The 26753-nt window shown below is 44.1% G+C and overlaps 2 protein-coding genes across 7 annotated transcripts in view; one reads left to right on the top strand and one right to left on the bottom strand.

The window, feature by feature from the left end:
* Positions 1–26753, top strand: part of WDFY4 (WDFY family member 4) — a 280103-nt gene that overhangs the window by 215299 nt on the left and 38051 nt on the right. The gene's annotated exons all lie outside the window — the stretch shown is intronic.
* On the bottom strand, positions 259–4633 carry LRRC18 (leucine rich repeat containing 18). The gene has a single exon (XM_027098516.1). The coding sequence runs from the start codon at positions 2326–2328 to the stop codon at positions 1561–1563; it is 768 nt and encodes a 255-aa protein (XP_026954317.1). The 5' UTR covers positions 2329–4633; the 3' UTR covers positions 259–1560.

Here is a 26753-nt window from a genome sequence, read left to right on the forward strand (position 1 = left end):
AGGGAATTTTGAATCTATATCTTCAGAGATTTTAGAAATATGATAGAGTTGTCACAGCTAAGCATTTCAAAGGAAAATAAGCAGTGAGGAGTGAAGAAATGAAGTATGCTGTCTGCTGTGGTTTATAACATGAAAAAGAAATACGTTAGTCATGCTGAACTAATGTATATTTCTCTCTCAGGGCTTTTCCACTGACCCCTTACAAAACTTGCCACCAACACAGGAAAGCTTTGATTTAAAACAAACAAACAAACAACAACAACAATGAAAAACTTTCCTAAGGTTATCTTCCTTGATCCCTTTCTTTTAGGCAGTATAAAGGTGTGAGTGAGTGGTACAGGGAAGGTTCTCAGCTATTGTGAGTTCTAGAGTGATTGAAGACACTGTTCAAAGTAGTATTTCAGCTTTAAGATGCACCGAGCTCTAGTTCTTAGAGAGAACTGACTTCTACTGAGTACTCACTCTGTGAGCTATCTGCTTGAGACGCATGACAACGCTTGGAGTTGGGCTGGTATTACTCCCACTTTACAGATGAAAGGACCAAAGCTAAGTAAAATGTCCAGGGAGATGGCAAGTAAGAAGCAGAGCTGCTCTGGGCTCAGATCTGTCCAACTGCAGAGCCTTTGGCTTTTTCTCTATGCCAGGCTGGCCCTGCACACCACTAGGCTCTGATCTCCTAACTTCCTCAAACAATGGCATTATAAAGAACAAAGTCTTCTTTCAACTTGTCTTCCCTACAGGTTGCAAAGGGCAAGACAAGCTTTCCCCCATTGGACACAGTCCCTGCACCTAGCACAGTGCCTAGTAAGGTGTTTATCTATTGACTACACCAACCCCTATCTGCACCCATTCTTTCCTTATTCCACAAAGGTCTGGAAAAGCATTGGACATAATAAGATGGGAGTGAACCTCATTCATTCACAGCCAGTCAAGGGCTTGCAGGTTTAGTCTAGAAAGCTCCTAGAGCAAACTATGCAAGTGCAGAAAAGAGAAAGGGATAGGACTGCTTAGAGCCCAAGATGTTAATGCCAATACTTAGTGATAATATCTGCCCATCTCTGTGGTCCAGTTTTGTCCCCTTGCCAAGACTATATGTCCATCTGCCGCCTACCAGCCCATGCTTAGAGATGCCTGACTTTTGAAGCCTGGCCCAAAACATTCCAATAGAACAGGCTCCACACTGGGGAGCTGGTAGTTGGTCCAGAAATGTGTGATAATGAGACTAAGAGTGTGCTGGCGGTGTCAGCTGCCCAGGCCATGGGCTGTAGGCAGGAGAGTTCTGGGGCAGAAGTGAGACAGATATCCCTCTCCTGACTCATTGTGCTTGTATGTGCGGGTGTGTGCACGCAGAGAAGACAGAAGTGTACGGCATGGCAAAGAACTAAAAGCCCTTCGGTCAACAAAATCACAAGCCAAGGAGGTAGGGAAAGGGATTTTATGGGCTTGGCTGGAGGAGCTAATCGCAGTAACGGAAGAATCCCTCAGTTTTGTGAGGATGTAGCCCATTGTCATCTCGCCTCCCTCCCTTTTCCCTTCCTGCCTTAGGGTCAGGGTCCCAGGTCACCTCCACTCTTCCTGGGATTCCTTGGCCGTGGAGTTGGGTGAGACCAAACTGGAAAAGATGGCCCTTCTCGGTTCCACCGTGGCCATGCTTTTGATTTTGTTCAGCTTGTCCTGGGCCTGTTGGCATTTTCTCAGGCAAGGCCCACATAGATCCTTCTCCTCCACCAGATGTAGGTTGTCCGGCCTCTTGATGGAATCTACGAACGTATCTGACTCCTCTGCTTTGGGAAAGGGGTTTCGCTTTGTGTTGAGCTTTTTCAGCTTGGGGAGCTTGGAGATGCTGTTGGGGATGGTGCTCAGCAGGTTGTCATGGAGCCCCACCTCCTGGAGCTCCTTCAGAGCGCCTAGCGTGGTGGGCACGCGGTCCAGGTGGTTCAGACCGAAATTCACAGAGCGGATATTCTTGAGCTGATTGAGCTCCACAGGCAGCCCATCGGTGGTCAGCCTGTTGTTGCTGACATTGAGGTAGATCAGAGAGGTCATCTGGCCGATGGACTTAGGGAGCTTGTCGATGTAGTTGCTATGCAAGTCCAGCCACCGCAGGTTCTGGAACTTGGAGATTGAGTCTGGAATCTTCCTGATCATATTCCGGCTAAGGTTGAGCTCATCTACATCACTGAGTCGCAGAATACACTTGGGAAAGGTGGTAATTCCCATCTTGCTCAAGTCAAGGCGTTTCTTCCCATCAAATGTGATCTTGATACAATTCTTGGCCACGCTGAGGGTGATCTTTTTACCCTTGGGGCGTTTCCCACCCTTGGCCATGTTCTTTTAGTAAGGAGGTATGTTTGAAGTATGTTGTTCTGATTGACTGGTGATCAGTTAGAGAAAAAAGTCACATGAAACTGCTAGAAGATAGACTCTGGTAAGAAGAGAAAAGATATCCAGTTAGGAGATGACATAGGGTACTGGACTCCCCCCACATCATAATGCTTCACTTTCTAATGGTTTGAAAGGAGAGAAAGAGGGGAGTGGAGAGGAATTAGGTCATCAGCAGAAATAGCCTAGCCGAAGATCTTCAGCAGTTGAATGCCCTCTTCAGACCTCAGTGCTCCCAGATGTAAAATGGGAGGTTCAGGGTTGGCCTGAAGGATGCTCAACACCCCTCTGGCTGTGCCATTCCCCGACTTGGGAATCTCTCCATTGTCTTGGGCTTTCACATATTCCCCCTCCTGGGTGTGTGTGGGGAGGGTCGGGAGATAATGTCTTGGATATCTGCCATTTCCCAGACCCTCACTTAAATCTAGTCTTTTCTTAGAGTTATCCCACAAGTTCCTGGGGTGGGACTGCTGAGTTCTCAGAAGGAACATAGCCTGGATATAAGGGAGTAAAGGTGGGAGTTAAGAATGACTTGTGTATTACATCCCTCCTCACCTTCTGGACCCAGAGGAACTAGTCAGGCCTTGGCTACTATAACTGCAGTGCAAATAAATGCAGCACAGAGAAGTCTTTGCTAAGCCCCCAGGTAGGAAAATGTGCCTACACCATGCCCATGAGCACGGAAGAGGGGCCAGGGTGGAGCCTGGCAGAATTGAAGAGAATGCTGCCTTCTCCCACCTCCTACCCACCTTGTCTTCCTCCCCTCACACTCTTCACACTGAGATCCAACTGTAGACACCTCTGCACCGATAGGTGTGATAACAGATTTCTGCCATCGGAGAAGTAGAACGTACAGAGTGACGGGTAATTTCTGGCCTCACAGTGCTTGCTTAGAAGTCCAGTTCTACCATAAATAATGTGCTTAAATTTTCAGTGCCTCGATTTCCTTATTTGTGAAAACAGCTCCCATTTAGGACTCTAAGGGAGTGTAAATTATCTAAACTATAAAGCGCTTACAGCAGTGTCTGGCACATAGTAAAAGCTTGATAATGTTAACTATTAAACATTACTATCAGGAACCTGGCACATACTGATTTTAATGTTCAACAATCCAGCAAGATCCACAGGCTTATCCCCACTATAAAGAGAAGAAGACCGAGGCTCAGGAGGAGGAAGGTCTACAGTCAAGAGGAGGACGCAACCGGCCTGCCTGTTCTAGAGGCTCTTTTCTTTTCTACAGCTTGGTGTCTCTTGCTCGCTGAGATGCTATTTTGGACCAAGCTCCCACTCTGGACAGAAGCGTGCTGTCAGGAGATAAATGCTCGCACTGCTTCCTCCATCTCCAGCAGGGATGGGTGGGAGAGGTGCTCTGCGCTTTCTCTACTTCATCATCCAGGCCCTTTATCAGGAACCATGTTTGTGTAACACATGGAGCACCAGCAATCAGGCTCTGTGAGCCTAGTATCACATGTTTTCCTTGTACAGTAATCCTCAGTGCCGAAGGCAAGTAGGTAGAAATGCCTCCCACATGCTTATTATAAATCCTGCTCTTGCCACTCCTGGCTGAAGGTTTGAGGATTCCACCCTATGCAAGTCCTACTGGATCAGAGCCTCCTGAGATGGATGGAGCCCTCCACAATAGCCCGATGAGAGTATTCTCAGCTCTCAGCCGCATTGATGTTCCTTGGAGCGGACCTTGTAAGCTGAACCTATTCTTTAGAAACAGTGAACCGACCACATTCAGGCATGATTGGCTGGTTACCAAAGACAGTACTGTGTTCACCAGTATTGAAATATCTGTATTACACAGCTGTGTGGAACCAGATGGGGCAAAGCAGTTTAAAAATGAAAGCTGGGGTTCCAGTCACAGTTAAGATGGAGTAAGTGCGCTCTGCCCGTCTCACCCAGTGAATGCAGCAAAAGGCCCAAGGACTCTGAAGATAAGTGGTATAAGGCAGATTGGAGAGGCAACTCAAAGTAAGACCAACTTTGCACCAGTGATGACAGATTTCCAACAAAAACCTCCCTCATTGGCCAAGGACAGGGAGACGGGGCCTTTTAGGGTCAGGGTGAGGGAGATCCCGTTTCTTTCTATTCATCTTTTCCATTCGCTTCTGCCTCAGCCCCAGGCAATCCTGTATCACTCGAGTCAGGCATGCAGGCACTTAAGACTCTAAATGGGGAGAACCATTGTCTTTGACCAAACTGTTGTCCCAGGTGTTTGGAAGTTTGCTTTTTTCCTCTCTATCCCACTGCTACTTGGCCCTGGAGAGAGAAACCGTGACAGGAAGTACACAACAGATTTAGAAAACAAGTTCCCTGGATTTCTAGCCAGAAGACCAAGGAGGGGAGGGCAACTCCTGGGAACCACAAAGTGTTGGGGAGATTGCAAAGAGGAGAGAGTTTAATAAAGTTGTATGTGAACTCCAGGATACACCCTGAGCTGCCCACGAATAGACCAAACCCTGAACAGGGTCTTGAGTACCTACTCCCAAACCCTGAACCCAAAGGCTTTGTGAATTGAGCACTGTGCAGGTTTCAGACTGGTGCCTGGATAGCAACACGAAGGGCTGATTCGAATAGTACTGTAAATTCTTTGCAAACTGAATGGACATTATAAACGTAGTCTACAGAATCTACAGAAGGTTTGCCAGAACTTGTAGCCTGTGACTACCTGCTCAAAATATACGTGTATATATCAATATAGATATAAAGATACATCCTAGAAGAAGAAGAAGAGGATAAAGGCTTGTGGTGCAGAAAAATATTTGAAGGAAAAATGGGTAAAAACTTCCAAAAGTTGGTGAGAGACATAAAAACTACAGATTCAAGGAGCTCAGTGAACTGCAAACAGGATAAATAAACTCAAAGATATCCACGTTCAGACGTTATCAAACTGCTCATAATTAAAGCAAAAATTAAAGAAAAAAACAACACGTTGCCTACAGGGGAACAGCATACAAATTATTACAGGTTTCTCACTAGAAACTGTGAAGGCCAGAGGTACTGGGAAAATATTTTTAAAATAATGCTGAAAAAAAAGAACTGTCAGCCAGACAGTAAATAAAAACATCCTTTATGAATGAAGGCAAAATAGACATTCTTAGATAAATGAAAAATAAAAAGATTTGCCACTAGTTGAGCTGCTATCAAAGAAATGATAAAAGAAGTCTTTAGATGAAAGGGAAACAATACTAGAGGGAAGCTTGGACCTTGAGAATAAGGGAAGAGCAATGGAAATGTAAATATGTGGTAGATATAATAGGCTGTTTTTCTCCTCTTACAATCTTTAAAATACGAATGATGGTTGAAAGCAAAAATTATAACTGTCAATGTATGTAGATGGAATACATATGACAACTACAACATAATGGGGGAAGTTAATGACACCTGTGAGGTAGGTAAGATTTTTACATTGCTTTGGAAGTGGTAAAATGTTAATTCTAAGTAGGCTGTAGAAAGATAAGTATGTATATTTTAGTCTCCAGAGCAATCGGAATGGATAGTTTTCAGAATGGATTATAAAAGAAAAAGAGCCAATTATATGCCATCTATAAGAAAAACACTTTAAATAAACAAAAGTAAGTTAAACTAAAAGAATGGAAAAAGGTGTACTTAACAAGAGAGCTTTAATATAGATGAAGCAAAAAATGATAACATTGAAAGAAAAAATGGGCAAATATACAATTAGAGTTGGAGCTATCAATACTTCTCTCTCAGTAATCAATAGGACTAGAGAGAAAATCAGCAAGGAATGGGGTTTCTCAACCTTGGCTCTGTTGACATTTTGGGCTAGATAATTCTTTGCTGTTGGCAGGGATGGGGTGGTGGTGGGGGAAAGGCCTGTCCTGTGCATTGCAGGATGTTTAGCAGCGGAAAGTAAGAATATTTTACCCACTAAATGCCAGTAGCTCTCCACTAGTTGAACAACCAGTAATGTTTCTAAACATTGCCAACTGTCCACTGAGGGGCAAAATTGCCAGATGAGAACCATTGATAAAGAACTGGACGTTACCACCAACCAGTGGGATCTAGTCAACATTTATAAAACACTCTACCCAGCAACAGAATACACATTCTTTTCAAGTGCACATGGAACATTCACAAATATAGACTACATTCGTGGTCATGAAACAAATCTTAACAAATATAAATGAATTGAAATCATATAAAGAATGTTCTCTAAAAATAATGGAATTAAGTTAGAAGTCAATATCAGAATAACTAGAAAATCTCCAAATAGTTAACAATTAAACAGCATATTCATAAATACTCCATGAGTCAAAGAAATCTCAAGGGAAATTAGAAAATATTTTGAACTGAATATAAAAATAGAACATATTAAAACTTATGGTATGCAACTAAAGCAGTGATTAGAGGAAAATTTATAGCGTTAAACATTCATACTAGGAATATTTAAAAAAATAAGAAAGGTCTCAAATCAGTAACAGACTTTTACATTAAATAAAGTAGTAAAGAAGAGTAAAATAAACCTAAAGGATGCGCAAAAAGGAAATAGTAAAGATGAGCAGAAATCAATAAAATTAAAAGGATAAAGACAATAGAAAAGATCAGTGAAATTAAAAGCTTGTTCACTGAAAGGTTTAATAAAATTGATAAATATCTAGCAAGACTGACAATGAAATAATAAAAAGAAGAGGGATTTCCCTGGTAGCGCAGTGGTTAAGAATCCACTTGCCAATGCAGGGTACACAGGTTTGAGCCCTGGTCCGGGAAGATCCCACACGCTGCGGAGCAACTAAGCCTGTGTGCCACAAATACTGAGCCTGCACTCTAGAGCCCGTGAGCCACAACTACTGAGCCCACATGCCACACCTTCTGAAGCCCATGCACCTAGAGCCCGTGCTCTGCAACAAGAAAAGCCATCGCAATGAGAAGCCCGTGCACCGCAACGAAGAGTAGCCCCGGCTCGCCAAAACTAGAGAAAGCCCACGCGCAGCAACAAAGACCCAACGCAGCCAAAAATAAGTTAATTAATTGATTTTTTAAAATAGTGCTGTTATGTGTACGATTTAAAAAAAAGAGAGGAGACACAAATTATGAATATCAATAATTAAAGAGAGGATAGGACTAAAAACCCATAGACAATAAAAGGATGATAAAGGAATAGTACAAACAACTTTAGAAAAAAATTTAGATGAAATCGACTGTAAACTATAAAATCTCACCCATGAAGAAATAGACAACCCTTAAAGACCTATAGTTATTAAAGAGACTGAATTCACAGTTGAAAAGCTTCCAAAAAAACCCTCCAGGCTCAGATGGTTTTATTGGCAAATTCCACCAAACATTTAAAGATAACAACACCAATTTTACACCAACTTTTTCAGAAATAGAAGAGGGAGCAATTCCTAACTTGCTTTCTGAGGCCGGCATTACCCTGATACTAAAATCACACAGAGACGATACAGAGAAAGAAAACGACAGACCAATATCCCTCATGAACATGAACATAAAAATTCTCAACAAAATATTAGCAAATTGGGCTTCCCTGGTGTCACAGTGGTTGAGAGTCCGCCTGCTGATGCAGGGGACACGGGTTCGTGCCCCGGTCTGGGAAGATCCCACATGCTGCGGAGCTGCTGGGCCTGTGAGCCATGGCCGCTGAGCCTGCGCGTCCGGAGCCTGTGCTCTGCAACGGGAGAGGCCACAACAGTGAGAGGCCCGCGTACCGCAAAAAAAAAAAAAAAAAAAAAAAAAGCAAATTGAATCCACCAATATTTAAAAAGAATAATACATGACATCCAAGTCGAAATGCAAGGTTGATTCAATATTCAGAAAGCAATGTAATATAGCATGTTAACAGACTAAAAAGAAAAACATACATGATCATATCTGTGCTGAAAAAACGTAACAAAACTTAACATTTATTCATGACAAAAACTCTCAGCAAACAAGTAATCCAGTTTATCTTCCTTAACCTGATAGAGGACCCCCACAAAAAAAGAAAAACCCTATAGTTAATATAATCGGTGACAGACTGAATGCTTTCTCCACTAAGTTTGAGAACAAGGCAAGAAGGTAAACTCTCACTATTCCTATTAACACTATATTGGAAATTCTAGCCAGTGTAATAATGCAAATAAATGAATAAATAAAAGGCATAGAGATAGGAAAGAATGAAATAAAACTGTCCTTCTCACAGATGAGCTGCTTGTCCAGGTAGAGAATCCTACAGAGTTTAAAAGACATTCTTGGAACTAACTAGTGAGTTTAGCAAGGTTGTAGGATACACGTTTACACAAAAAAAACTCCACTGAATTTCTGTATACTAGCAATGAGCTATTGGAAACTGAAATTTGAAAAATAATAATGCTCCAAAGAATAAAATACTTGTATATTTCACGTAAGTAAAAAAAAAAAAAAGTGCAGGATTTCTGTGATGAAAATTGCAAAACACTGATGAAACAAAGCAAAGAAGATCTAAACAAATGGAGAAACACACCATTCACGAGCTGAAAAACTTAATGTAGTTAAGGTGTAAACTCATCCCAAATTGGTCTAAAGATCAATGTGATTCCAATAAAGATTCCAGCAGGATTATTTGTATGAATCAACAGATTCTAAAATTTATATTGAAAGGAAAAGGAGCTAGAAATTCAGAACAATTTTGAAAAAGAAACAAAGCTGGAGGATTCATGCTTCCTGATTTTAAAACTTACCATGTAATTACAAAATGTGGTGTTGATGAAGGGATAGTATATTGATCAGTGGAATAGAAAACAGAGTCCAGAACTAGATCCATATAAATATGTTCAAAATGGTCAATTGTTTTTTGACAAAAGTTCAAGAGAAATTCAATGGAGAAACAACAGACTTTTCAACAAATTGTGTTGAAACAATTGATTATCCAATATGCAAAAAAATTGAATCTCGAACTAATGAAATTAACTCTAACTCAAAATGGATCATAGGTATGTAAAATGTAAAACCATAAAACTTTTAAAAGAAAACGAAGGAGAAGGTTTTCATGACCTTGAATTTGGCAAAAGTACAACCCGTAAGAGAAAATATTGACAAATTGAACTTCAACAAAATTTGAAATTTTTGCTCTGTAAAACAAACAAAAATTCATATCCAACAAAGGACTAGTATTCAGAATCTATAAAGAACTCAAGGTCAACAGTAAGAAAGAAGACAATACAATAAAAAAAAAAAATGCCCAAGGGATTTAATGAGACATATCACCATAGAAGTTATATGAGTGGCCAGTAAGCCCACAAAACCACAAAGCATTGCTCAGTTATCATTAGTCACTAGGGAAATGCAAATGGAAATCACAGGTACCACTGCACAGTTACTAAAATGCCTAAAACAAAACAAAACAAAACATAAAAACCAATAATACAAAGATTTGGCAAGGGTGTGGAGCAACTAGAATGCTCATATATTGTTACCGGGGGTTCAAAATGGTACAATCGCTGTGAAAAAGTTTGGCAATTTCTGATAAAATTAACTGTATACTTATCATATGACCCAGCATTCCCCCAACTAGGTATTTACCCTCCAAAAAACTAAAACCTCATGTTCACACAAAAACTTGTGTTTATAGCTGCTCTCTTCATAATTGCCAAAAACAGAAATAAAAAACCTGAAGGTCTCTCAGTGGATGGATAAGAAATTGTGGCTTATCCTTACAATGGATACTATTAAACATAAAGAGAACAAATCTATTGATACATGCAACAGCTTGGATGACTCTCGGAAGCATCTTGCTGAGTAAAAGAAGACAGTCTTAAAAGTCTGCATCATGAATGATTCCGTTTATACAACATTCTGGAAAAGTCACAACCATAGGTACAGAAACTAGATCAGTGGTTGCCAGGCAATAGGGATGGGGAAGGTTTGACAACAACAGAGCAGCACAAGTGAGTTTTCTGGGGTGTTGGAACTGCCTGTACCTTGACTGTGGTGGTGGTTACGTGAAGCTGTACATGTTAGAGCTCAGAGAACTGTATACAAAAGAAGCAACTTTGCTGTAGGTAAATTTAAATTTTTTAAAAAACTTAAAAATATTTGGGACTCCATAGTCTAGTTCTGTTGTTCTCAGCCTGGCTTGGAAGTCTGTGACTTTCTCATGCCCCCACTCAGGCTTGTTTTGCCCTGTGAAGGGCATCCACACGTGTATCATGTGGGCGCTGCTGGGTATGTATGCGTGTCTACACATGCACACTGCGGGGAACAGCTATACACAAGGTGACATATCAGATAAACTGTCCTACTGCACTTGAGTTAGAATCTTAATTAAAAAAAATATGGACTGAGATCAGGGGAGCCTGAGTTCTGATCATGTTTATCAATGATTTCTCATGGTAAGGTTGCCACACTTAGCCAATAAAATTGCAAGATGCCCAGTTAAATTTGAGCTTCAGATAAACAGTGGATAGTTTTGAGTATACGTATATCCCAAACATTGCATAGTTCTGTATTTTATTTGACAACTCTATCCCATGGATCTGAAAAAGTAGTAAAGTTTCCTTTGTCCATGATCCTTGTTAGTTCTTTGGGACTAATTTAAGCCAACTCCGTGTGCTTATTCCTGCATTCATTCATTCATTTGTACACTCAACTCAGTAAGTATATCGAGAGCCTACTAGGTACCAAGCCTATGTGTTATTTATACAGGTGAACAGTAAGTGGGGCCAGTCTCTAAGCTCAAAGAGCTAAAATCTAGGTTGTTACTGATTCTGGCCACCAAATTCCGAGTCCCAAAAAGCCTAGGCTGTCTTTTGTATTTCTTGTGTTTAAGATAAAGTTCAGCTGAGGGAGGACAAACACATCAAGTATGGGCAGAAGGGCCTAGATGGGAAGGATGCTTCCAGTAGACTGGAGATCCAGCTAGGTGAGCCCAGCTGTGCCTGGTCCCCCACAGCCCTCCCATGGTAAGAAGCCCTCCCTTCTCTGATGACTGATGGGGAGGAAGCAGCATGGGGCTGTCCACAGGGACTTCTCCATTAAGGAGCTTCTCCCCACCAGGTCCTTTGGCTCAGAGCCTGCTCATTCATTCATCACCTGCAGGCAAAGTAGGGGCTGGCCGGGATAAGCAGCTCACCTCCTCCTCAGTGCATCTGGGCCCCCAGACAGCCCCCACCCTCTTCATGCTTCTCCTCAGGGCCGCTTTACCTGGCCTGGGACCCTTGCTTTTGGTTGTGGAGGGCAGGGTGTGTTGCTCAGGGTCCATTCTGACCCCTCTAAGCTGTGAGAACCACTAGAAGCAGACCGGTGCCGGGAGCCCCCAAAGCCCAGGGACACCCCTTTTCTTATACAACTCTGAATGGTCAGCATCCTGCCCAGGTCTGCCCACTGGGTAGGAGAGTAAGTATTGGCAAAAGAAGTGTGAAACTGATGATCTCTCAATACAACTAAATCTGATTAGATGAACTGTTATTATCAAGTCATAGCGTCCTCAAATATCAGCGTGGGATCAGTCCACACCAGGGAAGCTGGCAACTATAGAGAGAAAGAAACGTCAATAGATAATCAGATAGATGGATAGGTAGATAAATGAACAGACAGATAGATGGGTAGTCAAATAATAGATTGCATTTCACATGAACAGCTTGGAAACCCAAATATGAGAAGTTTCTAAATGTACTTTTTGTCTTGTACAATTGGTTTTTATACTTTAGGAAAACTGGACCAGTTGGTTTGACTTTAATTTCTAATTAATTTGTCTATCTAGTCATTGTGAATCAAACAGCATGGTGGGACACCCCATGGATATCTAAATTAAAAATGTAATGGCAACTTATATTTTAATGCCATCAGAATATTTGCAAGCATTTTCAGCTGTAAGATCATTATCTTCACTATGATACTAGAGTTTATCTGATGCTTCATACTCGTGTGTGTGTGTGTGTATATATATATATATATATAAAAATTTTTGTGTGTGTGTGTGGTACGCAGGCCTCTCACTGTTGTGGCCTCTCACTGTTGTGGCCTCTCCCATTGCGGAGCACAGGCTCCGGACGCGCAGGCTCAGCGGCCACGGCTCACGGGCCCAGCCGCTCTGCGGCATGTGGGATCTTCCCGGACTGGGGCACGAACCCGCGTCCCCTGCATCGGCAGGCGGACTCTCAACCACTGCGCCACCAGGGAAGCCCTCATGTATATTTTTAAGACTGACTTTGTTTATATATATCTGATATCTTTAAACATTTTGCTAACACAATCTCACAATAATTACTTCACCCTTTTCACCGATGCATTGAGACCAGGATAGACATATTGTACAAGTGAAACCCCCAAAGTCACCATCAATATTTGGGACTAACTTCATAACAAGCTTTCTGCCATGTGGATGAGAAATGTCTTTTGCTTGTGGGACATCTCTTAAGGGGAAGTAATGCAAAATTCCCTCAGTGAAGTCACTCATTCAAACGTCATTATTCTTTCTCCCAACTCTCATAAGACCCATTCACTAGATATGTAAGGGGAGAGCCTCGCCTCTGCTGTGACTTCCCATGAGCCTTCAGATCACTCCCTGTGCCCTCCACCCCTTCCCAGAATGAGCCGTTCGTTCATGTGAAAAGCCCTGTGGCAGGTGGAGACGTGAGTGGTCACTGCAGGGCTCTCTGTTGAGTGGGTGTGTCTAGAAGCTCTGCCAGACCTCTAAAACAGGCACGAATGTTCAACTCAGGCATCGTCTGCACTGGAGGAAAGAATTACTGTTTGTCCAGCACCCACTCTGGGCCAGGAACTGTGTGCTCTACTACTTGCTTTACAATTTTGTCTGCTTTTTGGAGTATAGACTCACTGGAGGTATAACCATTAAGTGGTTTTATTTTTTCCACCTCTGCCCCCAGCTACATTATATCGAGCCCTGCTTTCCTGTGAGCAGAAGGACAGATTGCTAGGAAGGGGACAGACTAGAGGCAGAAAGATTTCGGTGCAGCTCACAGCAATACCGCCACCACTGGCAGAGATGATGGAGAGAATGACAGCAGGAGAGAGCTGTGGACAGTGGGGGTAGAGTCTTACAGGGACCCCACAGTTACGGGGGTTTTCCGACATCAATTTTGGAAATGCTTCACAATGTCAAGAGCCACTTACTACTCTTCATTCAGGTGATATGTACCAAAGTAACTATTGCAAGCGTGCTGCTGGACCATTTCTGTATCTCTAATCTCCGTAGTAATTATGCGAAGTGTCAGTCCTATTTTTAATATAGGAGAATTGGGGCTCAGAGAAGTCAAGTGCCTTCCCCAAGTTCACAAGACAACACAGCTCAGGCAAACCTAGGCTACCTAGCTGTTACATACCTACAAGCCTAGGTGTGTAATACCAAAGTTTCTGATCATCCCACTACGCTATCCTGCCTCTCTTTTCCTTCTGTTGCCTTTTCTTTAGGCTTGTTGCCTGTTATCCCACTGTCCAGGGACCAATGTGTGGGGTGCTTGTTTTCATAGATATATATATGTGTCTATATCTGAATATAGCTGAATAATACGGATTTTAAACATATTCTACTAGTGGAGTCGTGTAAGTGTAAGAGCGTGGAGATTGACAAGGAGAGAAGGAGGTAGAGAGAGAGGAACAGTTTAAAGGGTACATGTAATGCCACCAGCCAGTTCATTTAGTGGGCCTGTGCCCCAAGTGGGTGGTGATAGAGACAGGAAACTGTTGTTCCTCGGCCCCTCCAGTCCCCACGAGCCCCCATGGTGTGAGCTTCCTGTAAAGATGCAGGTTTTCGCCCAGCATGGCCCCAGAGCCCTGGCCCACAGCATTCCCACGTGCCCACCAGAGAAGCCGGCCCTCTGCTGCCCTGGGCCGGTGTGGGGAGGCGGGGGGAGGGCTGCCGGCTGTGCAGGGCCCTGAGAGGCTGTGTGCAGCCACCAGAAGTGTGATTTTCACAGCGTGGGCTCACTTGGACACCTAACACTTGTAAGACGCACTTCCGCGGTTCCCAAACAGCAGGCCTTCTCCGAGTGTGGGTCCTACGATGCGCTCCACCCCCTACAGCCCCCAGCACACACATTCTCTCCGCCAGCCCTTAGAGGCCCTTCATGCCTCCTTCACACAGCAGGCGCCCTCCAGTTCACCATTTCATTCAGTCCTCACAGCTCTCCTCTGAGGTAGGAATATTCCTCCCACCCAAAGATAAGGACCTGGGGGTGGGGTGGGTGTAAACTGGTTTATCCAAGCTCACACTGCTCGCCTTACTCCAGGGCTTCTGGGTGGGACGTTCTTTCCGTGACATCAGAGCTACAGCACACAGAGTGTCTGTGTGGAAATTATCAGGTTCACTTCATTTGGCAATTATCTGGTTAATTTGATCAGCTCAGTGCTAAGGATCTTCTATTATGCATGTGTACCTTCCTCTACCCCTAATATCATGTACTTCTGCATCCTCAGCACCAGTGTGGGTCTGCACATGTGCTGCCTGGGAAGCCATTATCTGTCAGACTGCCCTCTTCCCCCGGCCGGTAATAAGAATTCAACTTTTATTTGGAGCAAAAGTTCCCAGGGGGTCACATGGCCCAATAACAAAAGATGATGATTTCTTATTGGTTTAATAGCATCTATTTTGTAATTCTGAATGTACTCTGTTTTAATTGGATTTGTTAAAGGAACAAAAGGGAATAGGTGCCTTACAATTAAAATAAAATGTTAAGGTTATTAGTTTAACAGACTAGAAATGCCTTGTTCATCAACCAACACATTCAAAGCACACAAAGCAACCTTGACACCCGGAAAACAAAGCACCAAAGTCAGTGCTGGCTCCTTTAAATCCCAAGAGGTGAGCATTAATTCAATTTCAATCGCCGTGGTTTAAGCACTGCTATTGCCAGACGGACCCGATTGCATTCTCTCCTCACAGCCGTGCCTTCCATTGCAGATAAGGAAGCTGGGCTCAGAGAAGTGGCTTGGCAGGGCGAAAAGCGCAGGGGCTTTAGACCCACGTGGGTCGCCTCCCAGCTCCCCATTCACTGTCAGGTGACCCTGAACAGTCTGTGGAGCCTCACTGAGCTTCAGCCCCGACTTCCGTAAATGGGATAACAAAAGTGGCTGCTTCTGAAGGGTCGTGTGGGTGAGTGAGGGCCTCGGAGGACTTTGCTGTGACGGTAGGGGATGGAGTGCAGGGAGGAGTCACAGCTGGACAGGACAGCACAACTGATGACAGTGGAGCCAGCGCTCCAGGATTCCAACTGGGTAAAACCCTGATTCAGACGCCACAGCCCAGCGTACTTACTTGCTGGGGCATTCCCACCTCCCAGGTGCAGACCTCAAATTACTTTATTTGGAGGACAAAGAGATATAGCTCCTTTGAGGCACAGAGCCACCCACGCACCCAGGATCGCAGAGTGGGGGGCATTTCTCAAGTGCCCAGTGATATGTGCATTCTTTCTGCACCATGACCCCATCTGGCCCCAGTGAGAACTTGCTGAGGGGTGGACATGGCGCAGACCCAGGTGTACCCAGCTGTGTGCACTGGCCAGCCCCGTGGTGCGGTACCTCCATTTGCTGTACAACAGTCCCTAGCTCCGAGGAAAGCTTTGCTGTAAACCCGCCTACCTGTGAAGTTGTGAGATACCTTGAAGGGGAGCCCTGAGGATCAACTGTAAGGGAACAGCCAAACCTTCCCTGGCCCTTTGGAATTCATTTCTTCATCAGTAGTTCACATTGGATAACTACTATCAACGAGGCGCTGATTTATGCAGCAAACTAAATGAAGGCTCTGCTCACATCCTAAAAGGGAGATGAACCAAAGCAGACAAACACCACCAGGTGGCGAAGAGCGCCAAGAACAGAAAGAGCAGGGGCAAAAGAAATAAGAGAGAGGTGTTGGGAGGTGTGGTCTTTTGAAGAGGTGACCAGGAAGGGCATCTTTGAACAGAAGACATCTGAGCAGAGATGGAAGGAAGTGAGGATGCAGGGAGGCAGGGAGGGGGTTTCAGATAGAGGATGCTCCAGATGGAAAGGCTCTGTGACAGAGGGATGGGGAGGGACAGCATGAGGGTGGGAGAAGGAAGGAGGTGGGGAGAGAAGGAAGGAAGGGGGGCCGAAGACATGATTTTAAAAAAAAAAAACCCAGGACAGACATGATCTGGCGTATTTTTCAAATGATACTTCAGCTGTTGTGAGAAAAATCTCCAGGGCGTGTCAAACCAAGGAGAGAAGGCCAGTCCCTACACTTCCCCCAGAGTGACCACAGACAGGGCCGTGCCCTCTCCTCTCTAATTTCTACCTGAGCCAGGAGGAAACCCAGCCCCGGGACAGCCCCATGCTCTCCCGAGTCTCCGACAAGCTTGGCCATGCTAGAGAGTCAGGGGAGGGGGGCGTGGTACGCAGCCACTCTTGTTTCCCTCTAGAGATGTTCTCTCAGAACCAGCAAGCCCACCACTGCACTGAAACCTCTCGGTCAAGCACAGATGACTGTGATATAAAAGCCACATAGCCTTTTACATATGGGTGACAGCAGTATGGTGCAATGTGTGTGTGTGTTTATTTAAACCTCAGCTAAACTTTCCCCCCATCCAGAGGTGAAGGGCATTGGAAGGACCATGGTCTCATTTTTAAAGGGATACTTTAGGTTAAAGAAAAAGGGTGCAAAAGGATGGTTTGGGGCTCTTTGTATGTAAGGCACCTGTCTTTCAAAAATGCTGTGACTTCTGATCCTTTTTCTGTAGAAATATTTTCTGAATTCACGTTTCCCTTTTCTCCTTGAGTCTTTATCAGGCTTATCTGAAGTTATTACTAAAACATTCAGGACTATCATTAAGAAGAGAGAACCCTTTTCGGGCGACTTTGGACAAATAGATACAACTTGCTAGGAATGATGTGAACAAAGGCAGCATAGCGGCCCACACTTTGTTTAGGACAGGGAAGCTCTTCAGCATTTTACAAATAGGGATATTACCCATGTATTAGCCATTCTGTCTGTTCCCTTCCTGTTATGTGTAAAGTAACTCAATAGAAGACAGGCACTTGGACAGCAGGGAATGTGGAGGCTTTGAGGCCAATAGAACTGGGCTCCATCCCCACCTTCACTGCCAACCTGGTTTTAATCATGAGCTCAGTTTACTGATCTGCAAAATGGGTTAGAAAATTGCAAGTTGTTGTGAAGAGTAGATGAAGTGATGAGTGTATGTTAAGTGACTAGTGTGCACTGGGTACTCAGTGAATGGTAATCTGGTTCCTGGCACCTTTATGATGGTAAATAACGCTGATAGAGTCACCAAACAGCACCATATTGATTGCCTCCCTCAAATTAGTAGCCCCAGGACACTCCCCACTGATCATTAATCCCAGATGTAGGATTTGTGGAACAATCTTTGCTGATTCCCAAGCACAAAGGTCTTTGCAGCCTTTTAAACACAAATTATTAGTAATAATAGTGATAATAACAAAAGAAAAGAAATGTAACAGGAACTTGTAGATATGATAATACCTTTGTCCACTTTTAACCTCTAGAGCTTGCTAGAGCCCAGGCAACTCACTTGCTCATTCATTCATTCATTCATTCATTTGTTCAACAATTTGTACTCGAGTCATTCTACAGGTCAGGTCAGATGAGAAGATATGCAGTGAGCACGACAGACATGTTTCTTGTGAAACTCCTATTTTAGGAGGAAGCAAATCAAGCAAGAAAAACAAAACAAACAAAAAGAGCCAAGATTATGTCAGGTGGTTTAAATGCTCTGCAAAAAATAAAACCTGATGATGTGAAAGGGAACACCCAGGGTCAGGAGAGAATGTTGATGGGGGCGGGCGGGGGGGGGGCACTAATTTAGACTGAGATAGATGGGGAAGTCCTCTCCCAGGTGACGTTTGTGCTGAGACTTGAACACTAAGAGGCCATGTGGGAGGATTTGGGGAAGAACACCCCCAGAAAGGGGCATACCAAGTGCAAAGTCCTAACAGTGGGGAGAAAAAGGAGATGCGGGGGTGGCTGGAGCAGGGTCAGCAAGGAGAGGGTCGAAGATGAAGACAGAGGACTTTATGGAAGGTACGATACGTTGCGTGCATTATCTCATTTAATTCATCCAGCCCACTTAACAGGTAACGCGCCGAGCCCCAGAGCACATCCCTTGCCAAAGTCACATGCTAGTCAAGCAGAGCCAGCCCTTGTCTGTGGGCTTCATTGCCATTTGGCTTACCCATGAAAATTTGACTTGACAACGTCAAACTTTGGCTCTGTGGGCCGACAAGGAAGCTCCTGACTCATCATGTTTTCCAGACACTACCCTACACTGAGCTAGATCCTGTGGGAACATTCATAGCAGCCCAGGTCAAGCCCCATCCTTAAGGCTCACCCTCACTGAAAAGAAGGCACGCGTGTGTTATCTCACCCGGCTCTGGGGGTTGAGATGAGTTCTATTACGTGAGACAGGTAGAGAGCTCAAAAATTGAAAATTGGCAATGAGTCCAACTGGCCATGAGCTGAAAGCTGGTGATGGTTGGTGCAGCCCATCATGCCCACTTGGAGGGGCGTGGTTCAGCTGCACGCCTCATGTTCTAAGAGTACCAGGGACCAGGAAATATCACCTAGCTTTGATGAAGACCCACCCAGATGATGGGTAGAGGGAAAGAGCATGAAGTCCTCCCCTTTCATCAGCATTGCCAAGCTAAGACTGGTGGGCAACAGTGGGAGACCCTTGGAGCCCCAAGAGGAAGCTGGCACCGCCAAGCACCAGGCCTTAAAGGTCAGTCTCTAGACAACAGTAGGGCCCAGGCACACTGAAGAGTGGACAGGGGCAGCCTCAGCTCCTCCTTCCCCCTCCAGGCTGAGGCTCAAGCCCAGAGTCACCCCAGCTTGAAGACCAGTCGGAGCTGTGTCCCTCCCTAGTTGTATGACTTAGCACACGTTTCCTGACCTTTCTGACTCCCCATTTCTTCACAGGAGAGCTGGTCATCAGCACCTGGTTCACATAACAGCCATACGGTTTGTAAATGTATTGAGAACCTACTATGTGCCAGACCGTTTGCAAATCAATTTAACACATTCAGATTAGATTCCTGCCTTCAGACTGCGTGTATGGATTATACTGACCACCTGCTCTGGGCCAGGCATTTTAAAGACGCTGTAAATAATTCTTACACCTGCCTGATCTATTTATTGTTTTTCATCTCCAGTGGACAGATATAGTGCCTGAGGCTCAGAGAGGCCAAGTAGCTTGTCCAGAGTCACAAAGACTCAAAGTAGGGGCACCTACCTTTGCCTGTTGTGGAAATAGAGACGTGATTCTAGTGTGTTCCATGAAGAATTCCTCCTTACGAGGCCCAGCCCAGCCTAGGACTCAACCATTTGTTCGTGGGCTGCAGTGTTCAGGATCACTCGTAGAAATGGTTTGCCTCCAGACTTCTCAAAAGACAGACTGTGCTCCAAACCCCAGCACAGTCAGCAGAAATCAAGTGAGGTCTGCTGAGGTTACCTCCACAGGCTGCAGCCTCCTAACTGAACGAGCACTGCAGTTTCCTTAAAGGGGTAACTGGGTGGGTGAGGAAGCAGTTCCAACACTAGTCTCCACCTGCTTGTGGAGCAGGAAACAACGTTCAAAGAGACTGAGACTTTGGAAAGATCATAAAGCATGACCCCAAAGCCCTACAGATTCCCACACTAACCTCCCAAGCTTGTCCATGGCCCAGGCGCCGGAGAACGCCCAGCTGGGTCCCCAGCTAGCTGCCCTTCCTGCCTGGGGCTCGGGGCCAGCTTCCTCCTCTCCTACATAATGAATTAGCTGGTGTCTGGGGTTTGTAAATAAAGCACACCAGGAGGACAGCCATTTCCAAAGTTGCTTACTCAAAAAGCTGAGAGAAAAAGAGTTTGAAGAGGTTGTAGTTTGGCAAAGTTAAAGTAAAATAAATGCAACGAGAGGAAAACTTACCCTGTTCTGCCGGTTCTTCCTCCTCAACTGTGAAACTTTGTCACCAGGCAACAAGAGACCTGCGACCTGGTGTTAATTAGCATAATCTTGACGCCAGCCTGCAAGGAGAGAGAACACAGTGCCGAAAGGGTCTGCAGGACAGGGTCTGGGGTCCCTGGGGCTTGCAGTGGGCTTCTTCCTGGCTTCCCCAAGCAGTGCCCTGGGGATTACAATACCAGGACGGCTGCTTTCCATGGCGACCTCCAGAAGTAGACGTTGCTAACAGAGGGGAAAGAACCACGTTTGCCTCTTTGAAGGGACAAGTGTCTTACTTCTATAGCATTGAGTCCCATGAAATATCATTCGACTTCCTTGTAATTTGCCCCAGTATTTCTTTCTGCTCTTTGGTTTTTGAGAGGGCTGTCTTTTATCTATTTATTTGAATTTAATTATTTCTTGCAGTTTTCTTTACGCCCTTTTCCCATGATGAGATCAGAGTGACTATAATGCTCATAAAAATCAGACATGCAGTAATGATTTTTTCTTAATTAATATTATGCCACTCAATGCTAGTATGTAGTTTCTAAACTCGACATTTTGAATGAATGTGCAATACTGAATCTGGTGGACTTTGCTTTTCCTGTTGTTTCCAGTTTGGCACTATCGTGAATAAGGCTGCAAGGAAGATATCTGGGCATTTTATAGTCTTTTTGTTCAGTTTCTTTTCCTTTAAATTAAATTCCCAGAAATTGAGAAATTTGGCAAAAAGGATAAATGTTAAAATTATTTTGCAAATAATAAAATAACATTGTAGAACAATTAGAAAATACATATATAGAAACAAAAATATAAAAACACTCTAAATTGTATTACCCAGGTTGAATTTTAAAAATAAATTAAATAATTAGCAAATAAATAATTTGAAATGCAAACTTAACCCAAGCAGTGAAAATTTTGGCAAGTACAAAAAAGCAAAATGAAAAAGTTTAAATTAAAAAATATAATAAATCATTAAATTAGAAATATAATTAACTATAAAATTTTTTAAATACATGAACACCACCACCATCCTATTTAATCCAAAATGAAAGAAAATAGATCATTTAATTTAGACAATAAATGGATTTAACATAATGAGCAAATGTAGATAACTAGAAAATTAAAAGTTACCTGAACTCCTACAACTTAGTGCATTTCTAATTAGAATATTCAAAAAGCACGTAATTTAAATTAGAAAATAAGTAATCTGAAAGTCATAAAACACAAATAAGCAGAAATAAAATCAGTACTTTAAGGGAGAAAATGCACAAGGAAAATACCTTTAAAAATTTTTTTTAAGTTTTAAAGATTTTATTGAAGTATAGTTGATTTACAGTGTTGAGTTAATTTCTTCTGTACAGCAAAGTGATTCAGTTATACATATATATTCTTTTTCATATTTTTTTCCATTATGGTTTGTCACAGACTATTGAATATAGTTTCCTGTGCTATACAGTATGACCTTGTTGTTTATCCATCCTATATATAATAGCTTGCCTCTGCTAACTCCAGACTCCCAGTCCTTCCCTTCCCTACCCCCCTCCACCTTGGCAGCCACAACTCTGCTCACTATATCTGTGAGTCTGTTTCTGTTTTGTAGATATGTTGATTTGGATCACATTTTAGATTCCCCATATAAGTGATATCATATGGTATTTGTCTTTCTCTTTCTGACTAACTTTTTTTAGTATGATAATCTGTAGGTCCATCCATGTTGCTGCAAATGGCATTATTTCATCCTTTTTGATAGCTGAGTCATATTCCATTGTATGTATATACTACATCTTCTTTATGCATTCATCTGTCAGTAGACATTTAGTTTCCCTGTCTTGGCTATTGTAAATAGTGCTGCTGTGAGCATAGGGGTACATGTATCTTTTCGAATTATGATTTTGTCTGGGTACATGCCCAGGAGTGGGATTGCTGGATCATATGGCAACTCTGTTTTTAGTTTTTTGAGGAACCTCCATACTATTTTCCATAGTGGCTGGACCAATTTACATTCCCATCAACAGTGTAAGAGGATTCCCTTTTCTCCACACCCTCTCCAGCATTTGTTATTTGTAGACTTTTTAATGATGGCCATTCTGACTGGTGTGAGGTGGGTCCTCACTGTAGTTTTGATTTGTATTTCTCTAATAATTAACAATGTTGAGCATCTCTTCATGTGCCTATTGGCCATCTGTATTTCTTTTTTGGAGAAATGTCTATTTAGGTCTTCTGCCCATTTTTCCATTGGGTTGTTTGTTTTTCTGTTGTTGAGTTGTATGAGGTGCTTGTCTATTTTGGAAATTAAGCCCTTGATTGTATCGTTTGCAAATACTTTCTCCCATTCCGTAGGTTGTCTTTTCGTTTTGTTCATGGTTTCCTTTGCTGTGCAAAAGCTTGTAAGTTTGATTAGGTCCCACTTGTTTAGATAAATACATTTTAAAATACAGATATGTAAAACCTTATAAAAATTAAAGCCACTCAGTTTCAGCATCTAGAGGTAACTTTATGTTATATAAACTTCCAGACTTTTCATGCATTGACAGCATCAGGTTTATGGCATGGTTGTGCAATAATCATTTGATAATTTTGCTCATGTTCATTTCTAACTCCAAATATACACAAGTTACCAATTTGTCAGGTAACTGACCTCTAATCCAGCCAGAACAAAGATTTTTGTTGTCGTTTTATTAATTTGCTTGTGTGCGCTTGTCTTCAGAGTCAGGGCCTGGGGTCAAGGAGTGGTCCAGCAAGCGCTCTGCACAGCCCGGTGTGCTGGGCTTTCATGGGTGCCTGCACCAGGCTTCAGCAAACCCTCATGAGCTTCCCTAGTCTGCAGTCCATCTCTTACCCCACCTCCATTTCCACATCTGAAGATGGAGATCATGGCTATCTCATTGAGTCGTTGTGAAAATTAGACAATTGACAAAAAGTCTTTGCAGTTTCCAGTGCATTAGACAATTATTATTATTGTTTGTATGCAAAATTTCTACATGTTAAAGAAATAAAGACAGGAAGTTATAATAGAAATATTATAGAAGGTCAATATCCTGTTAATTCAGGAGGACATCTCTGAACTGCAAGAACGCCTGTCTATTAATGGATTTCTGTTGACCTACAGTCTAGGTCTGAAAACTAGGCTAAACCCAGATTTGCTTCTGAGGAGGGAAAAAGGAGCGGGAGTGTGTTTCTATTACCAGCCTCTTGGCTCCTCGTGGGAAACTCTGCCCACCCCACAGACTGCTTCCCCAGCATGCTCCTCCAGAGCGCACCCAGGCGAGAGGCAGGGCAAGATGCCGGCCAGGACTTGCCCTGTCTTGAGGCACAGCACAGACCATTAGTAGACACGTTTCTAGTTTGCCAGGATGAGTGAATTTTCTTCTCCTTGTGGTCTGTGTTTTCTTGACACCCATGGGTTACTCACTAACCCATTTCACCATGGCCTCATAACTGTTTTGCAAGTAGAAAAGACACAGGAGAATTTAGAGAGGCATCAGGCTTTTTAAGCATGTCCACTTCAGTTCAGGAGGCCCAGTTTCCCTGTGGGACCTCCCTGGATGTATGCGAGGTTACTCTCTTAGTGCCTAAGGACTAGCCATAGTCCGCTAGTCCCAGAGGCGAGGAGGAGGAGGATGGGCAGATCTCCCACCCTTCCTGGGCTGAGAGGGTATAGCCTCCAGCCAGATGAGTTCCTTGGCAGAGACCCTTTCGGCCGGGACTAGCCCACCCTCTGAAGGCCCCTGGTAGGCTTCTCTGCCAGACTCCCTAGGGGAGATGTGAGTTCCTGGGCTGTGACCTGGCTCACTCTGGGAGACAGGCTCAGGGTAGAGTGGAGGTATCAGTCAGGTGGAGCTGGACCAAAGGGGCAGAGTCAAAGGCAAGACGCTGAGGCAAGCCATGGGCACTGAAGGAGGAGTAGGAAATGCCCCAAGGCCACGTGACGGCAGCACTCACGCTTCAGACCACTTCTAGGAGTTCAAGGACACAGATGTGATTTAAAGTGAAGCAGCGCAGATAAAAATCACCTCTCAAAATAGGGAAGAATTTGCACCCAGCCTAGCGGTTGACCACACACAAAGTTCAGCTTGAAGATAGTGCCCCACCTTTGGAAGTCATCCAGAGCAGTTTAGATACCTGTCTTGGGATGGGAGTGAGGTTGGTAAGATGTCCTCTGTGGGCCCACCGTGCTAGGCCACCTTCAGGTTAGACAGAGTGACCTACCTAGTCCTCAGTGACTTTGAACTCATCCATTCTTCTCCACACCATCCCTGGTTGCCCAAGGGCCTGGACTCTTGCCCCATAGACTCCATGGCAAACCCTGAGCTGACAGAGCAGGAGATCTGATTCACAGCTGGCACAGTTATTCTAAGATCTTACAGAGTGGTACTGGCAGAACAAAGCAGGTCTTGACCAGAAGCAAGTCTTCACTTTTACACCACACTCTTCTTCCTCCCAGAGTAAAAAGAAAATCGGCCCTGCTCTCGGATAGCGTCAACATCAACTAGAACTGTGCCCATTGAGGGAGCCCTGTGTCCACACCTGTGCTAGCCTGTTCCAGACCCGTGGTTACACTTGCTCCCCAGCACTCCTGGGTCAGCCATGTTTGAAGGATGAGGTAACAGTAGTTCAGAGCAGTCAGGTGGTGGGGGCAGGATTTGAACCCAGGTTCTGGTGACTCCAAACCAGTGGTCTTTCCCATGCTGCCTCCCTTGGACCTTGGAAGGGCTTTAGAAAGCCAAGAGCCATCTCTGGCACCTTGTTTAATATAAAATTTACACTGTAATAATGGAATAGTGCAGTGTATCAACTCTTAAAGAAATACTTTAATCACCAGATATTTACAAAATTCACATAAACCATTCCAAGAGTTCTGTAATTGCCTTCAGATGAACATGAATTTTTTTAAAAATTTTTTTCAAAGAGAACTCACCTTTGGTGAGGGGTCTAGATGCTGGTAATGGCGTTTTTTTTCTGATGGTAATGAAATGATAGATCTTCCTTGGAGCTCATGGCTGATGAAATGAGCAGTGGGATGGTAAGTTGCCTTTATCTTCCGCACACCATTCCGCCGGATGGCAATGTCACAAAAGACCACAGATAAAATTCTAGAACTCTTTATGAAAAAGAAAAACAGGCTGTCTCGTTTCCTGGATCTTAACAGGCACCTTTTGCTCCCCTATTCCCCTTCCACTGTCAGATTTCTAAAATAAAGTAGCAAGATTCGCAGCTTTGCCATACCAGCTCCACATCCTTGTAGCTCAGCCCCACATCCTCAGAAAGGCTCAGAACACATTCTTTCCCGAGGTGGTCCACTTGGCTGTCTCCAGCCTGGGCTCCGTCCTCATTCACAACGTTCAAAGCAGTCTACCTTCTGGAACTGGGGTGGTGGCGGGCTCACAGTCAGGGCGGGAAAGCCAGATCTTCACCTGAGCCTTTGCAAGCTAATGCAATAAATGGGACCATGTGTTTGCCTGTTTGCTGTCGTTACTGTCTGCCTGAATAAAACGGCCCAAAAGGATGATTTCTCTACTGGGGGGAAGAGGTGAATCCCAGCCAGGGAGTTGCTTTCTGTTTATGGGGAGTCTGCCAAGGAAAGTATTGAATGAGGAAGGGTGGGGAGCCCGGAACAGATGATGTGACAGCACTGCTGTGACGGGAAGATGAAGAGTCGCTGCCCCTGCTGGGGCTCTCGGGGAGCCAGGCCTTGTCCACACAAATGCCTGAAGCACCCTGGTGCCGTCCCCGTGGGTGGAACGTCCCCGTGGGATGCATGTGGGGGCGGGGTCTGTGGGTTCCTGAGCAGGACTGAGGCAGAGGGCATGGCTGGAGAGACGCAGGATTTGGTTTGGTTCAGTGGAACAGCCTGAACAAGAACCTGGTTTGGGGAGTAGAAGGGGAGTCTCAGGGAGACAGAGGGGGCAAGAAAACACAGCTAGAAAAGGAACCAAGTGACCTCAGAGGCCGAGGAACTGGGCCCTACAAATTCCTGCTGAGCGGAAGGGGCATTTCACATGGAGAAGGTTCCTTCCCACGCCCTCCCCAGCACTGCATCCTGTTAACACTTTTACATTCTCCCCTACCACATGGGTCAAAAATGGTGTTTCTTTGGTTTGAATTGTGTTTCTTAATTGTATTTGTGGAAACATAAATCGGTACAGCCTCTTAAGAGGACAATTTGGCAATATGTAGCACACTTGAAAATTCTCATAGTTTTTAACCTAGTAGTACCATTGCCAGAAATGTATCTCATGGTTACACTCGCAAAGATTCAAGGCATGAAATCATCATGAGATGTAAGTCTCATAAGTCACAGAGATTTATGTCCGAAGATGATCACAGAAACATCATTTGTGAGGACAAAGCCCAGCACGGGGGAGGCTGCCACGAGTTCCCATCCATCTGTACGAGGGTGTCCTGCTGTTGTGGCCACAGGGCAATGTGGGCCGCCTCCACCGTGCCGTCAGGCCAAGGAAGCAGGGAGGAGACTCGCGCAGATAAGATGATCCCACATAC

The sequence above is a fragment of the Aethalodelphis obliquidens genome, unplaced genomic scaffold (genome assembly GCF_003676395.1).
Source record: "Aethalodelphis obliquidens isolate GAN/ISIS:26980383/991018 unplaced genomic scaffold, ASM367639v1 scaffold124, whole genome shotgun sequence".
Taxonomy (NCBI): domain Eukaryota; kingdom Metazoa; phylum Chordata; class Mammalia; order Artiodactyla; family Delphinidae; genus Aethalodelphis; species Aethalodelphis obliquidens.

Bases quoted from the DNA above. Each gene is read 5' to 3' on its own strand.
- LRRC18 (XM_027098516.1), bottom strand. From the start codon at position 2,328: ATGGCCAAGGGTGGGAAACGCCCCAAGGGTAAAAAGATCACCCTCAGC.